Below are 16162 nucleotides of genomic sequence, written 5' to 3' on the forward strand. Positions count from 1 at the left end.
ACCTCCAATTGACTCAAATGGCGTTAATTAGCCTATCAGAAGCTTCTAAAGCCATGACATAATTTTCTGGAATTTTCCAAGCTCTTTAAAGGCACAGTCAACTTAGTGTATGTAAACCTCTGACCCACTGGAATTGTGATACAGTGAAATATTAGTGAAATAATCTGTCTGTAAACAATTGTTGGAAAAATTACTTGTGTCATGCACAAAGTAGATGTCCTAACAGACTTGCCAAAACTATAGTTTGTTAACAAGAAATGTGTGGAGTGGTTGAAAAACAAGTTTTAATGACTCCAACCTAAGTGAAAGTAAACTTCCCACTTCCGACTTCAGTGAGCAGCTGCTCTTGATCATTGTCAGGAAGCCACAAAACTGATACGAATTAATGAATATCAAATTTAAATTAATTTAACGAAATAATGAGGATTTCTGTTAGCCTAATCAAGGTCTAGATTACATCTCACATTCCAGTGTTGGAACTTGTAAACAAGGCTGCATGGGATTTCTCCTAATGCGACTGATGGCAATGTCCGCTTTAGGTATAATGCCAGGAGTCGCTTGTGGATTTGACAGCTCTAACGCAGTTCCACCTCCAACACCGCCAAAACCACCGTTATGCAGATGTTGGCTAAAGTGGATATGATTGAATAGAGCACTTTGTCTGATTCAATAAAGCTTCCTTATTTGATCGAAAGTAAACATAGAATGTCAGCTATTACATTTTGTTGTTTTTTTGGTTAATTGATTGGCAGTTATTAGATGTCTACTAAACCTCACCAGAGTGCTCTTTCATCTGTATATTATGCATCATTTGTAGTTGTCAGGCCCATTTAATCACATTGACTTGATGCTATAATTGTCTCAAAACATGCACTGTTAGTCCTATAAGTATGATGTCACCCATTAAACTCTCTGAATACATTTTATTTATTTGAGAATTCCCAGCCCTGGAATGACCTAATGCCCAGCTTCTACCATGGCAGTGTCTGAATCAACAAATAAACCAGACAAAAAAACAATATTGTTCCAATGTAAAAGGAAAAATAACACACAACGAATAAATCACTGTGGTAACATGATGCAATTGATGTAATTGTTGTCATGACGTTTAATGCGTCAGATTTATTTGTTGATATCTGAGTGAGTACGATACATACGGCATAGCTACAGCGTTAGCGTAAATATTTCCCCTCTCTCTCTTTCTCAGACCACTTGATGCTTTGTGTGTGTGCGTGTATTTGTGTGTGTGTGTGTGTGTCTGTGTGTCTGTCTGTGTGTGTGTGTTTGAGTGTTCCTGCTGTTATTATGGGCTTTGAGAAAGTGAGATGTTGTTGGGTTGTTTAGCAAAAAACAGTAATTTTGTTCGGAGAAACTATTATTTCTCTATAAGAGAGAGTGGAATTCCAGGGCATGTGAATTATACACATACTACAGCGTCGGTGTGGTCCTCAGTCCTCATATATTCAATATTGTCCTGGCTACAAGAGCTGCGGGAAGTAGGCCTAGCTAACTGTCATAAACACGTTTTTTTTTAATCATAGCCAAGGAAAGTGTCAACATTGAGTGAATCTGGCTGTCTGCCAATAGGCTAAGAGGCGGCTGCCAGTTGCGGATGTGTGAATCACAATGATTGTTTGCGACTGGTGCACTTTAACTATAATGCAAGGCATTACGGCTGAAGTATGAAAAGAAAGATTTAAAATCACAGACGATATCATTACACCCCCTATGTAAGGCTTTAAATTGTGCAAGGAATCTAAAGCAGCAGTGTGTGTGTTCGCGTGTGTGTGCGTATGGACATCAGAGTGTACATGCGTGTTGGTCTGGCACGGATGAAGGTGCACCATAGCGTGCAGTCATATGTGTCCGTTTATCCTATCAGACTGCTATATCCACTCGTAGAGTGGATTCAAGTGGATTAGATCTCTAGAATGAATTTAGTCTGAGGTGGGGGTCTCCTGGTTGGACGTCAATTATGTGATCCTCTTACTTTCGACTGTATGGAGCACAACTCCCTCTCAACTACTGCTGATGCGTCTCTAATGTAATGTTTCCTTCAGTCTCCAGATATAGACCAGTCCTAAGCGTGCTGTCTATAGGTTAGCGAGGTAGAGGGCATTGAACTGTTGACCCTGATAGTGCACTTCTGTGTGACCAGAGCGGCTCTGGTTAAAAGTCATACGATGTCATTCTGAGACACATTTGGTGCTCAGTGTTGCATCATGCCTTCCATTCTTGAAATGTCTGTCATGTGCTGTAATACCGGAACGTTCTGCTGCTGATGTAACAAGCAGAATTCATCGACTCCTCCACACAGGGACAACATAAACACACACAAATCTCCCTTCTCCCCTTCGCCGCCGAAACCGCTCCAAAACCAAAACAATCGCCGAAGTAGGGACACACAATATTTTCTCATTCTGTCTTCAGGGGCTTTCTGGGTCTAATCTGATTACTTTCAGGGGCGCCCGTAGGATTAAAAGTAAACTGTGCGTGCAGGTGCTTCCCCACCTGTTTGTTTTAAACCAAGGGGCAGAATAGCAAGAGCCTCCTGCTCCCTACCCCTGCTCCCCTGCTCCCCTGCTCCCCTGCTCTGACACTCTGGTGTTGGGTGTTGCTATTCCGTCTGGTTTAGAGGGATAGTGAAGGGTTAAGGCGGCAGGGAGACGGAATTCTTGGTGTTTGTGGAATATCGATGACAGGCCTCAGGTCAGTCTGTGACCCCTGAATGTTACAGCGGATGGACGGGTGGTTGGGCGGACGGACTGACAGACAGTGAAATTAACATTTTTGAAAACGTCTTGCAGAGTGGGTGGTCAGGCTCTAATTAAGGTTTTATATGGCTCCAATTAAGTTTGGACTTACAGAATTGTATTCAGTAACAAAGTTCTTCTTAGCAGTGAATTTTTTGAACAAATCCATCGCTATATGAAACTAGACCAACAGTTGTCGAGTGGAACTTATCGCAACTTGAGCATGACTCCCAGGGTCAAACTTTCTCGTTAATTAGGAAAACAAGGAAGCAGGGCTGTGATAGCAACGGGGTCAGTCCAAGAGCCTGGGGACCGTTCAGAGCGAACATCTGCCAATTTTGCAACACACACACAAACACTCTCTCTTTAGATCCAACTCTCTCTGGTGGTCCAATGTGCGGTGTTTCTCAGGATGTGCGAGAAACAGTGACAACTGAGAGACCTAGGCCTCATTTTATATTGCCCATAAATACCACAGCATTTTTCTTTCTAATATTTTTTCTTAGGCGTTATAATTCAAATTTCTTTAAAAAAAAACTTATTTGGGGAATTAAAGGTCCCTTTTACAGTAGGTGTGAGTGTCATTATGAGGAGCTTGATTAGCTTGATCCGGCTAACTCAATTATTTGTGCTTAAAGGGATCAGTTAACACATTTTACTACCTGTGGGTCATTAACTAGTGGTGGGTTGCCGCAGTAACCCAACCTGAAGGGTTAGAGTTGATAGCCCCATAGGGTTTGAAAATTACCACACTTTTGCTTCCCGGTCAAATTTTTTTACTTCCAGATTCAATCTTACATTAAATGTGCAGTATGTTGCATTTATATGAAACAAAACAAGTAGTAATTACACTATAAATAATTGTGTCATTTTTCCTCGTTGAATATTTTCAGTTATCACCTCGCTTTCGTAATAGTACAAAATGTGTTCTCATGCCCTGAAGACAACATGTGTATTTTATTGATTTAGTTAACCTTTATTTAACTAGGCAAGTCAGTTAAGAACAAATTCTTATTTACAATGACGGGCTGTACAGTTGGTAAATGGGGGAGAGAGAACGCACTTCGAAACACACAGTACGTGCCAGGCATTCCCGTGTGTGTGTGTGTGTGTGTGTGTGTGTGTGTGTGTGTGTGTGTGTGTGTGTGTGTGTGTGTGTGTGTGTGTGTGTGTGTGTGTGTTGAGGTGCATTGGAGTCTCATGGTCGTATAGGTCTGGCAGGAGCGAGGCGCCTGCAGCTTTAGCGCGTCCATCTTGAATCCTGCCTGGCCCAACGAGCAGGTGGGACTAGTTCCTCTGTGACTGTAGAGGTGTCACAACTTCAGATGAGGCCTGTCAGGAAGAGCTGCTGCTGTGAAACCTCAGAGAATGTCCCAGTTCAACGCAGGTGTTAAAACAACATGGGTCTGGTCTTCAGAGCGCTGAAATATAGAAAAAAAACACAAGTATAACAGGTATTCAATGACGAGCGGCTGTATCCCCATATTTACCACCAAGACAAAGCAAGATGATTATTTGGTTGAACTCAGGAAAGGGGGAACTCCACATGAATGAATGGATAAGGGCTGAATGAAGCCTGAATGACATCACAACATTGCAGGAAACGTGATAAGCCAATACCAGACAAACAAGTGACACATCAGCGTTTATCTTCAATTGTTTTTCATTCAATCTAACAGAAAAGAAAACTACCAGAATAATGTCATTGTTAAAACAGTTTGTTCTCATAATGACTCATAAAACACCTTGTTATGTTGCTCGGTTTCATGTCATGTAGCATTTCTTTTTCAGTGCATTGAGAGAACGGTGCAATGCATTGCTGCAGCCACTCTAAACCCCCGGGAGGATTTAACGGAAGACAAGAAGTCTGACTCTATACAGGCTATTGTGATGCAGGTCTATCACTTTCTAAGGTTCTAAGAACCAGAAGTTTATCTAAAGTGTGTTTTGCTCTTTCCTATTGGTCGCAGCGATTTATCTTTTGGAACCAATTACTGTAGCTTGAAGCATATTACACCTTCGCATCCCAGTTGCATACTGTATAATAGCCAACATGCACTGTAGCATATCACTGTAGCATATCTCTGTAGCATATCTCTGTAGCATATCACTGTAGCATATCTCTGTAGCATATCTCTGTAGCATATCTCTGTAGCATATCTCTGTAGCATATCTCTGTAGCATATCTCTGTAGCATATCTCTGTAGCATATCTCTGTAGTATATCTCTGTAGCATATCACTGTAGCATATCTCTGTAGCATATCACTGTAGCATATCTCTGTAGCATATCTCTGTAGCATATCTCTGTAGCATATCTCTGTAGCATATCTCTGTAGTATATCTCTGTAGCATATCTCTGTAGCATATCTCTGTAGCATATCTCTGTAGTATATCTCTGTAGCATATCTCTGTAGCATATCTCTGTTCTTGTAAAGATGGAGAGAATTAATGCATATTGCCCGGTTGTTGTAATCCTTGCTCCCACCACTAGACATGGAGTGAAGGAGTCTGGGTAGTGTAACTATAGAGCTGCCAGGAACAGTCTGAGCAGTGATCCGGCAGCCTGAGGGAGCGGACGCACCGCACCGAGTGTCCATCTGCCGTTCATTCGCGGATTTGTTCGGGCGCAGTGTTTTAGAGACCACCCCTAAAACACACTGTGGGCGTGTGACTGCCGACGTGTTCGCGCAATTCACCATGTAGAATTGGACGGCAAATTACGGCTGCCACTCTGTTCAGAGGTGCTAAGTACTCTCTGGCGGTAAGCGCTACCGGTGTGTCCGTGCCTTAACTCTCTCTGCCAGTAATCCCTAAACCTCCGGGCCTCCAGACAGAGGGTTAAGGGAAGGATAGGTTTCCAATGCGATGCCCCAAAGGCAGATGGATAGTTTTCCACCGTGATGCCTCTAAGGCAGTGAGGGGTGAGGGGGCTAAAGCCTAGGGTGAGCCCAGGCAACACAAGATCAACAGACCGAGATCGGGAGGGAAAACAAGCAAAGAGGACAGCCCTAATTAAGGACCCCTGGTGTCCGGTAGAGAGCTGGGAAACCAGACTCTACAGATAAGGGACTGAGCTGAATGTGTGGACCCTCTGAGACTCCTTCTCTCCAGTCTCTAACATAACTTGTGTGAAGGAGCTAATTACAGTGTCTGGACTAAAACGCCACAGCCCTTCAATGGATCTTTGCTTTAACTGGTGCAAGCTGAGAAGCGACTCTATTCCCTGGATTGTGATGGGCACATGATAACAGGAAGTAGCCTACTTGAGTGTGTGTACAGTATGTGTGTTTCGGGAGGGAGTGGGCTGAAAAACATGGGCAGATGTGTCAGGGTGGAGCCCTATCAACATGTTCCCTCGCTCTCCCCTCCTGTGGCATTGGCATTGTGATGCAGTATTTGGCACAGTACATTTTAGTGGAACTATTGTGTCCCGTGGTAAATCATTGACGAGGAAGGGAGACCCGGACGGACTGGTAGATGTGTGTGTATGTGTGTGTGTGTGTGTGTGTGTGTGTGTGTGTGTGTATATATAGTCAGACGGGGGGTTTAATGAAGTTAAGCCAAACGACGAGTCATGAATAAACATCAGCTGGCTAATTAAACTCGGCCGTAGCAACTTTATTCATTAGTAAACCAGCAGCAAACACGACCGGAGATTTGGTGTGGAATGATAATACTGTACTGAAACCTTGTCTGCTAGGAGGAGAGAATAACCTTGAGAGAAAGAGAGAGAAAGAGAGAGGGGGGAGGGCAGGGTGAGAGAGAGAGGCAGAGGAAGCGAGAAACAGAGAGAGAGAACAAGAAAGAGAGCAAAAACGACTCAACTCAGCTCAGTGCCTGACCTCATTATCAGGGAAGTTAAAACTCTCACAGTCTTTTACCTTGGGGGGTGGGGGGGGGCTCATCTGCTGAGGCCCAGGTGTCAAGTAGGATTTGTATATCTGGTAAACAAACACGTACAGAATACTGTAATTATTCACACCGCTTTATCGGTTGTCAGGCACCAGACTGATAATTGGAGTGTGGGAGTCAAGACGTGATGTAGATACAGTGCAGTAATCTATAGCGTTTGTAATTCAATTGAAGAATGTCTTTTTTTTCTTTTCTCTTTGTTCTTCCCTTTATTCTTTTCTCTTCTCAGCTCTTCTCTTCTGTTTATTCTCTCTCTCCCTCTGTGCAGTGCTTTTTTTGGGGGGGGGGGCATTAAATGTGGATTTGGCATTGAATTCGTTATGCAAATAAGTTGAAATGTGTCAATAAAAGGTTGTTTAAAAATGTAATATCGCCCTTCCTTTCTGTCTCTGCAGCCTGTAACTGTAACCTGCATGCCAGGCGATGCCGTTTCAACATGGAGCTGTACAAGCTGTCTGGGAGGAAGAGCGGAGGAGTCTGTCTCAACTGTCGCCACAACACGGCCGGACGCCACTGTCACTACTGCAAGGAGGGTTACTACAGAGACCTGTCCAAAACCATCTCTCACAGGAAAGCCTGCAAAGGTACGAGGGCTTCAGTCCTGGTCTGACTGTTACCTCTGGGGCTCTCTTGTCGCTCTATGATACACAACTGTTATCCAAAGTTACACTTCATGTCATAAACAGAGTACATTTCGAAAATCTCATCATCTGAAAACAGGATATTGTGCATTTTTTAAATGTATTTAATAACCCAGCTAGTCATGTTGACTGGTGAATAACTAACTGCAAACTCAGAGGATAACCTAGAGATAACCACTACGTTATGTGGGTCGCTCATCTCCTATCTAAAAGTTAAGAGCAGAATCAGGAGAATTTGAAAAACACGGTGATCCATACATTCCTGGCCGGTCTTACCCCCGTCCAGCTCTGTCAGTGGAGATGGGTCAGCGGGAGTCTGTGATGAGGTAGGGGTTTGGGGGGGGGTTCCTCACTGACTCAGAGTTATTTGGCTTCATTTGGGGCGAGGGATGGGGGGGATGACAGGGCAAGCAAAACAAACAGGAGAGGTGTGAAGTGATTCCCGGCGAGGCGCAGGTCAGATGAGTGAGAGGAATTCTGGGATGGGGTGGGGCAAGAACACATTTCTACACAGGTGTGCTCACCGGGGGGGGGTCACAATTTCCTGAAATGTTTGGCCTTCACCTCGGGAGAGATGAGGGTAAAAAGAAAGAAGGAGAGAGAGAGAGAGAGAGAGAGAGAGAGATTCTGTTTTCAAACCTCCTACAGCTGAAGGGAAAGATAACAGGGAGCTAAAGTTCTGTTCAAACAAGGCCCGGCGACACCGTGAACGTGCCCCGCATACACACACACATACACACACAAACACTCTTCAGAGCGCTTCCTTCCAAGGGCGTATAAAAGGGAAATATCAGCCTCTGGTTGACAGTTAGAGCTCCATGTTTTCCCACATTATTCATGGAGGAGGTAAATAAACAAACTAATCAATCAGTTTGACAGAGAGGCTGTCTTGTCTGTCTGAGAAGAAGTGCATCTGTGCAGCTCAACCCATAGACACTATTCACAGGAGGGATGCCTACAGTGAGGGAAAAAGTATTTGATCCCCTGCTGATTTTGTACGTTTGCCCGCTGACGAAGAAATGATCTGTCTATCATTTTAATGGTAGGTTTATTTGAACAGTGAGAGACAGAATAACAACAAAAAAATCCAGAAAAACGCATGTCAAAAATGTTATAAAATGATTTGCATTTTAATGAGGGAAATAAGTATTTGACCCCTCTGCAAAACATGACTTAGTACTTGGTGGCAAAACCCTTGTTGGCAATCACAGAGGTTAGACGTTTCTTGTAGTTGGCCACCAGGTTTGCACACATCTCAGGAGGGATTTTGTCCCACTTCTCTTTGCAGATCTTCTCCAAGTCATTAAGGATTCGAGGCTGACGTTTGGCAACTCGAACCTTCAGCACCCTCCACAGATTTTCTATGGGATTAAGGTCTGGAGACTGGCTAGGCCACTCCAGGACCTTAATGTGCTTCTTCTTGAGCCACTCCTTTGTTGCCTTGGCCGTGTGTTTTGGGTCATTGTCATGCTGGAATAGCCATCCACGACCCATTTTCAATGCTCTGGCTGAGGGAAGGAGGTCCTCACCCAAGATTTGACGGTACATGGCCCCGTCCATCGTCCCTTTGATGCGGTGAAGTTGTCCTGTCCCCTTAGCAGAAAAACACCCCCAAAGAATAATGTTTCCACCTCCATGTTTGACGGTGGGGATGGTGTTCTTGGGGTCATAGGCAGCATTCCTCCTCCTCCAAACACGGCGAGTTGAGTTGATGCCAAAGAGCTCCATTTTGGTCTCACCTGACCACAACACTTTCACCCAGTTGTCCTCTGAATCATTCAGATGTTCATTGGCAAACTTCAGACAGGCATGTATATGTGCTTTCTTAAGCAGGGGGACCTTGCAGGCGTTGCAGGATTTCAGTCCTTCACGGCATAGTGTGTTACCAATTGTTTTCTTGGTGACTATGGTCCCAGCTGCCTTGAGATCATTGACAAGATCCTCCCGTGTAGTTCTGGGCTGATTCCTCACCGTTCTTATGATCATTGCAACTCCACGAGGTGAGATCTTGCATGGAGCCCCAGGCCGAGGTAGATTGACAGTTCTTTTGTGTTTCTTCCATTTGCGAATAATCGCACCAACTGTTGTCACCTTCTCACCAAGCTGCTTGGCGATGGTCTTGTAGCCCATTCCAGCCTTGTGTAGGTCTACAATCTTGTCCCTGACATCCTTCGAGAGCTCGTTGGTCTTGGCCATGGTGGAGAGTTTGGAATCTGATTGATCGATTGCTTCTGTGTACAGGTGTCTTTTATACAGGTAACAAACTGAGATTAGGAGCACTCCCTTTAAGAGTGTGCTCCTAATCCCAGCTCGTTACCTGTATAAAAGACACCTGGGGTCAAATACTTATTTCCCTCATTTAAAATGCTAATCAATTTCTAACATTTTTGACATGTGTTTTTCTGGATTTTTTGTTGTTGTTATTCTGTCTCTCACTGTTCAAATAAACCTACCATTAAAATGATAGACTGATCATTTCTTTGTCAGTGGGCAAACGTACAAAATCAGCAGGGGATCAAATACTTTTTTCCCCTCACTGTAAGTCAATGTATTTCAACTGTTATAACGTTGTTTTCTTCATTTATCCACACCTGACATCAACGCTACAGTATGAATGTGGAATAAGTCTCTATTTCTTGTATTGTTTGTGATTATTTGCTTCTGTCTATTTAATATCATAGTTTCACATAACTGGAAAACATGAATTTGCTATAAAGTCACATTTCTAAAAGATCTGTCAGTTTGACAGAACGAGAGAGATTGAGAGTAAACAGTCCGGTTTATCCAAACATCACATCCAACATGATTCATTCTCTGCATGAAAAAAAGTCCTAATAACAAAAGTCATGGAACCCAAACCCAAACACCCATCAATCCCATTCGTGCGGTGTTCCCAGCTGACATTAACACTTTGGAATTTTCGATTGGGGAATGCAAACAGACATCCATCACGGGAGGCCGTGTATCATTAACCCCCCATACTATATACCCTCCCCATCTCTATGAGGCTGTCTAATTGTTGGAGATGTAATAACCTCGTATTGTTCTCCCATCCATCCATCCATCCCGTTTTCACGTGGACAAGACTTGATTCTTTCAGCACCATGACTCACTCTCATGGTGGGTTTCCCTGTGATACCTTTAAGTCTACTGATGCATTTTTATCACAGTGTTGATTGAAATAATCACATTTAATTGAATTAACATTTTAATTCAATTCCATTTATTCATCACTGATATTTATTAATACATGTATATTTATGCCGCAGTGCTCCCCATATGTGTGCGAAGCTCCACTATCAAAAGACTACTGCTAGTCTTTTACCCCGATTTTCAGAACCGTAGCAGATTTTAAATGAATAATCCATCTTACTCCCAGGTGAACCCTTTTACTCTGGCTTTTTATTAAATATGATTTGCTTAACTTGGAGAGCTAATGAAGACCTCTGGTTCTGAGTCAGAGGCAACATAGGATTTCTGAGGCAGTGTGTGTGTGTGTGTGTGTGTGTGTGTGTGTGTGTGTGTGTGTGTGTGTGTGTGTGTGTGTGTGTGTGTGTGTGTGTGTGTGTGTGTGTGTGTGTGTGTGTGTGTGTGTGTGTCAGAGGCCACGGAGGATTTCTCAGGCATAGCTGAATTAGGGTCAACAAACTAGCAGGAATCCACTAATGGATTCACTGCAGCTTTGAGTAGTTAGTTAAGCCAAAGTTGAAATGCCACTCAAAACCCTCAATACGCACAATGAGTATTTGGGTCTACAGCTACTGCAGAGCCTAGAGTAACCAACTTTATTTCTGTTGACATTTTGCAAGTTGTTCTAGTTTCCTAGTTTACAAAAAAAAAACAGTCATAGAATGTTAGGATTTACTGTAAATTATTAATTTCAATATTATGTCCATTATTTAATGGCAGGAGACTTACTATACTGATGCCGTAAATATTATGTCAAAACAACTTGTCAAAAAGCTGTGAAAAATGCATCAGTGTGGACCTCTAAGCACCTAATTCTGAACTGTACGTGTGCATCTGGGACATGTGGGGCTCTGAACGTCTCTTGACTCCTTTGATTGTGCCAACTGCCAACACCACCGACATGGAAAAGTGAGAACTCTCTCTGTGCCTCCATCATCTCAATGTCTTCTTTTGCATGTCTTTCCTGCTCTCTTTTTTCCCAGGCTGGTCTTCAACCTTTTGACTCATGCTCGTAACTGCTTGATTCTGTCTCTCTTTGCTGCTGCTAACTTGATGGCAAAACTGTACACATCTCTCCTGTTACTTTATATGTGATGTTTTTAACAGAGGTTGTGGAATATGACATGGGTCCAGTTTTTATTTCTAGAAGATTCTAGGAATGGAGTCTACATCTGTGTTGAGTCAAGCTTCTTGCTTATGTTAGGGCTCAGACACACCAATAGCATTTGCTGGCCGAGAGTACTTAACACCTCTGCATATAATTTGCGTACCGAGTGAAAAATAAAACAGAGCGCGCTGAACGATAGATCGACATTCGGTGTGATGTGTGCGATTTGGTGCGATGTGTGCGATTCGGTGCGATGTGTGCGATTCGGTGCGATGTGTGCGATTCGGTGCGATGTGTGCGATTGATTCGGTGCGATTCGGTGCGATGTGTGCGATACGGTGCGATGTGTGCGATTCGGTGCGATGTGTGCGATTCGGTGCGATGTGTGCGAGCCGGGCAGACGTTGTACGTAGAGGCGCATCAGTGCCAAGACCGAGAGACTAAAAAACAGCTTCTATTAGCAGGCCATCAGACTGTTGAACAGCCATCACACCCTAATATATGGGACTCTCAATCAAAGGCAGATAGACAACACCTGCCTTCAACTGAGAGTCCCAACCCCAATTAACCAAACATAGACATACACTCACTAGACTCCACATAGAACTACCTAGACATAAACCAAAACCCGGAAATACTAAACCAAACACCCTTTTAACAAACACACCACCCCGAACCACATAAAACAAATACCCTCTGCCACGCCCTGACCAAACTACAAAACAATTAACTTTATATACTGGCCAGGACGTGACAGTACCCCCCCTTAAAGGTGCTACCCGGAAGCACCTTAACAAAAAAAATAACCCCAAACAATACCCAAAAGAAAAATTCCCCCTTACTAAAGGGAGGGAAGGGAGGGTGGCTGCCGTCAACGACGGCACTGTGCTACACCCCCCTCCCCAACCCACCTATTTTTTGGAGGTGGCTCCGGCTCAGGCCGTTCCAGGCTGTCTGGGCAGTCTGGCAGCTCGGGACAGTCTGGGCAGTCTGGCAGCTCGGGACAGTCTGGGCAGTCTGGCAGCTCGGGACAGTCTGGGCAGTCTGGCAGCTCGGGACAGTCTGGGCAGTCTGGCAGCTCGGGACAGTCTGGGCAGTCTGGCAGCTCGGGACAGTCTGGCAGCTCGGGACAGTCTGGGCAGTCTGGCAACTCGGGACAGTCTGGGCAGTCTGGCAACTCGGGACAGTCTGGGCAGTCTGGCAACTCGGGACAGTCTGGGCAGTCTGGCAACTCGGGACAGTCTGGCCACTCCGGCAGTTCAGCGCAGTCTGGCCACTCCGGCAGTTCAGCGCAGTCTGGCCACTCCGGCACACTCCGGCAGTTCAGCGCAGTCTGGCCACTCCGGCAGTTCAGCGCAGTCTGGCCACTCCGGCAGTTCAGCGCAGTCTGGCCACTCCGGCAGTTCAGCGCAGTCTGGCCACTCCGGCAGTTCAGCGCAGTCTGGCCACTCCGGCAGTTCAGCGCAGTCTGGCCACTCCGGCAGTTCAGCGCAGTCTGGCCACTCCGGCAGTTCAGCGCAGTCTGGCGGGCAGCTCCGGCGACTGTTGACTGACGGGCAGCTCCGACGACTGTTGACTGACGGGCAGCTCCGACGACTGTTGACTGGCGGGCAGCTCCGACGACTGTTGACTGGCGGGCAGCTCCGACGACTGTTGACTGGCGGGCAGCTCTGACGACTGTTGACTGGCGGGCAGCTCCGACGACTGTTGACTGGCGGGCAGCTCCGACGACTGTTGACTGGCGGGCAGCTCCGACGACTGTTGACTGGCGGGCAGCTCTGATGACCTGACTGTTGACTGGCGGGCAGCTCTGATGATGACTGTTGACTGGCGGGCAGCTCTGATGATGACTGTTGACTGGCGAGGCTGGGTTTACGCACTTGCCGTTTAGTGCGGGGAGCGGGAACAGGACGAGTCGGACTGGGTGGACGCACTTCCGGGTCCGCACGAGAGACAGGAGCTGGAAACCCAGGGCTATGGAGGCGCACAGCCGGTCTAGATCTTACCTCCTGCACAACCCGCCTTGGCTGGATGGAACTAGTAGCCCTGTACGAGCGGGGTGCTCGTACAGGGCAGACTGGGCTGTGCAGGGGCCTGATGGTAGCCGTGCGTAGAGCGGGAGTTGGGTAGCCTGGTCTTCGGAGGCGTACCGGCGACCAGATGCGCTGCGCAGGCATCCTCCTACCAGGCTGGATGCCCGCCCTAGCACGGCACCTGCGAGGGGCTGGAATAACTCGCACCGGACTGTGCGTGCGTATGGGTGAGATAGTGCGCTTCTCAGCGAAACATAGCGCTCTCCACCCCATACGCTCCTCCATATAACCACGGGTAGCTGGCTTCCGGCTCTTCTTACGCCTAGCCAAACTACCCATGTGCCCCCCCAAAATTTTTTCTTGGGGGTGCCTCTCGTGCTTCTCCTTCAGCGTGTCCATGGCCTCGTACCACCACCTCTCTGCCTTGGCTGCCTCAATTTCCCCCTGCGGGCGGCGATAATCCCCAGCCTGATGCCAAGGTCCGGCCCCGTCCAGAACTTCCTCCCAGGTCCACTTCTCTCTTTTGTCCAATTTGAACTCCGTCTGCTCCTTCCTCTGCTGCTTGGTCCTTTGGTGGTGGGTGATTCTGTCACGGTTGTCGTCGGTGAAGGAGGACCAATACGCAGCAGGTACGTGTATGCTCATCTTGAACATTTATTAACTTCAAAAAATGAACGTACAAAATCACAAAACAAAAAGAACGAACGAACAACTACAAACAGTCTGGCTAGCATAGGCTCAACACAGAACAATCACCCACAAATCACAAACACAAACACACCCTAATATATGGGACTCTCAATCAAAGGCAGATAGACAACACCTGCCTTCAACTGAGAGTCCCAACCCCAATTAACCAAACATAGACATACACTCACTAGACTCCACATAGAACTACCTAGACATAAACCAAAACCCGGAAATACTAAACCAAACACCCTTTTAACAAACACACCACCCCGAACCACATAAAACAAATACCCTCTGCCACGCCCTGACCAAACTACAAAACAATTAACTTTATATACTGGCCAGGACGTCACAGTACATATCATTCTTAGTATACAGTATATTGTGTACATTTTCCGGTATACATACAGTGCATTCGGAAAGTATTCTGAGCCCTTCCCTTTTTCCACGTTTTGTTACGTTACAGCCTTACTCTAAAATTGATTAAACAAATAAAAAGTCCTCATCAATCTACACACAATACCCCATAATGACAAATGTTAGCAAATGTATTAAAAGTAAAAAACAGAAATACCTTATATACATACGTATTCAGACCCTGCTATGAGACTTGAAATTGAGCTCAGGTTCATCCAGTTGTTTTAAAAACTAGGCAAGTCGGTTAAGAACAAATTCTCATTTACAATGACGGCCTACACCTGCCAAACCCGGACGGTGCTGGGTATATTGTGCGCCGCCCTATGGGACTCCAAATCACGGCCGATTGTGATACAGCCTGGATTCGAACCAGGGTGTCTGTAGTGACGCCTCTTGCACTGAGATGCAGTGCCTTAGACCGCTGTACCACTCGGGAGCCCATTGATCATCCTTGAGATGTTTCTACAACTTGATTGGAGTCCACCTGTGGTAAAATGAATTGATTGGACATGATTTGGAAAGGCACACACCTGTCTATATATGGTCCCATAGTTGACAGTGCATGTCAGAGCAAAAACTAAGCCATGAGGTTGAAGGAATTGTCCATAGAGCTCTGAGACAGGATTGTGTCGAGGCACAGATCTGGGGAAGGGTACCAAAACATTTCTTCAGCATTGAAGGTTCCCAAGAACACAGTGGCCTCCATCATTCTTAAATGGAAGACGTTTGGAACCACCAAGACTCTTCCAAGAGCTGGCAGCATGGCCAAACTGAGTCCGATGGTCACTCTGACAGAGCACCAGAGTTCCTCTGTGGAAATTGGAGAACCTTCCAGAAGGACAACCATCTCTGCAGCACTCCACCAATCAGGCCATTATGGTAGAGTGGCCAGACGGAAGCCACTCCTCAGTAAAAGGCACATGAAAGCCTGCTTGGAGTTTGCCAAAAGGCACCTAAAGGACTCTCAGACCATGAGAAACAAGATTCTCTGGTCTGATGAAACCAAGATTGAACACTTTGGCCTGAATGCCAAGTGTCACGTCTGGAGGAAACCTGGCACCATCCCTACGGTGAAGCATGGTGGTGGCAGCATCATGCTGTGGAGATGTTTTTCAGCAGCAGGGACTGGGAGACTAGTCAGGATCGATGGACAGATGAACAGAGCAAAGTACAAAGAGATCCTTGATGAAAACCTGCTCTAGAGTGCTCAAGACCTCAGACTGGGGCAAAGGTTCACCTTCCAATGACCCTAAGCACACAGCCAAGACAACGCAGGAGTGGCTTCAGGACAATCCTCTGAATGTCCTTGAGTGGCCCAGACAGAGTCCGGATTTGACCCCGATCGAACATCTCTGGAGACCTGAAAATAGCTGTGCAGCAACGCTCCCCATCCAACCTGACAGAGCTTGAGAGGATCT

At 45.9% G+C, this 16162-nt stretch overlaps 1 protein-coding gene across 1 annotated transcript in view; it reads left to right on the forward strand.

The window, feature by feature from the left end:
• Positions 1–16162, forward strand: part of LOC106564677 (netrin-1) — a 97115-nt gene that overhangs the window by 40850 nt on the left and 40103 nt on the right. The window contains exon 3 of the mRNA XM_014130892.2: positions 7062–7250. Within this exon, the coding sequence (XP_013986367.1) occupies positions 7062–7250 (189 nt within the window). The remainder of the gene's footprint in view (positions 1–7061; positions 7251–16162) is intronic.

The sequence above is a fragment of the Salmo salar genome, chromosome ssa12 (genome assembly GCF_905237065.1).
Source record: "Salmo salar chromosome ssa12, Ssal_v3.1, whole genome shotgun sequence".
Taxonomy (NCBI): domain Eukaryota; kingdom Metazoa; phylum Chordata; class Actinopteri; order Salmoniformes; family Salmonidae; genus Salmo; species Salmo salar.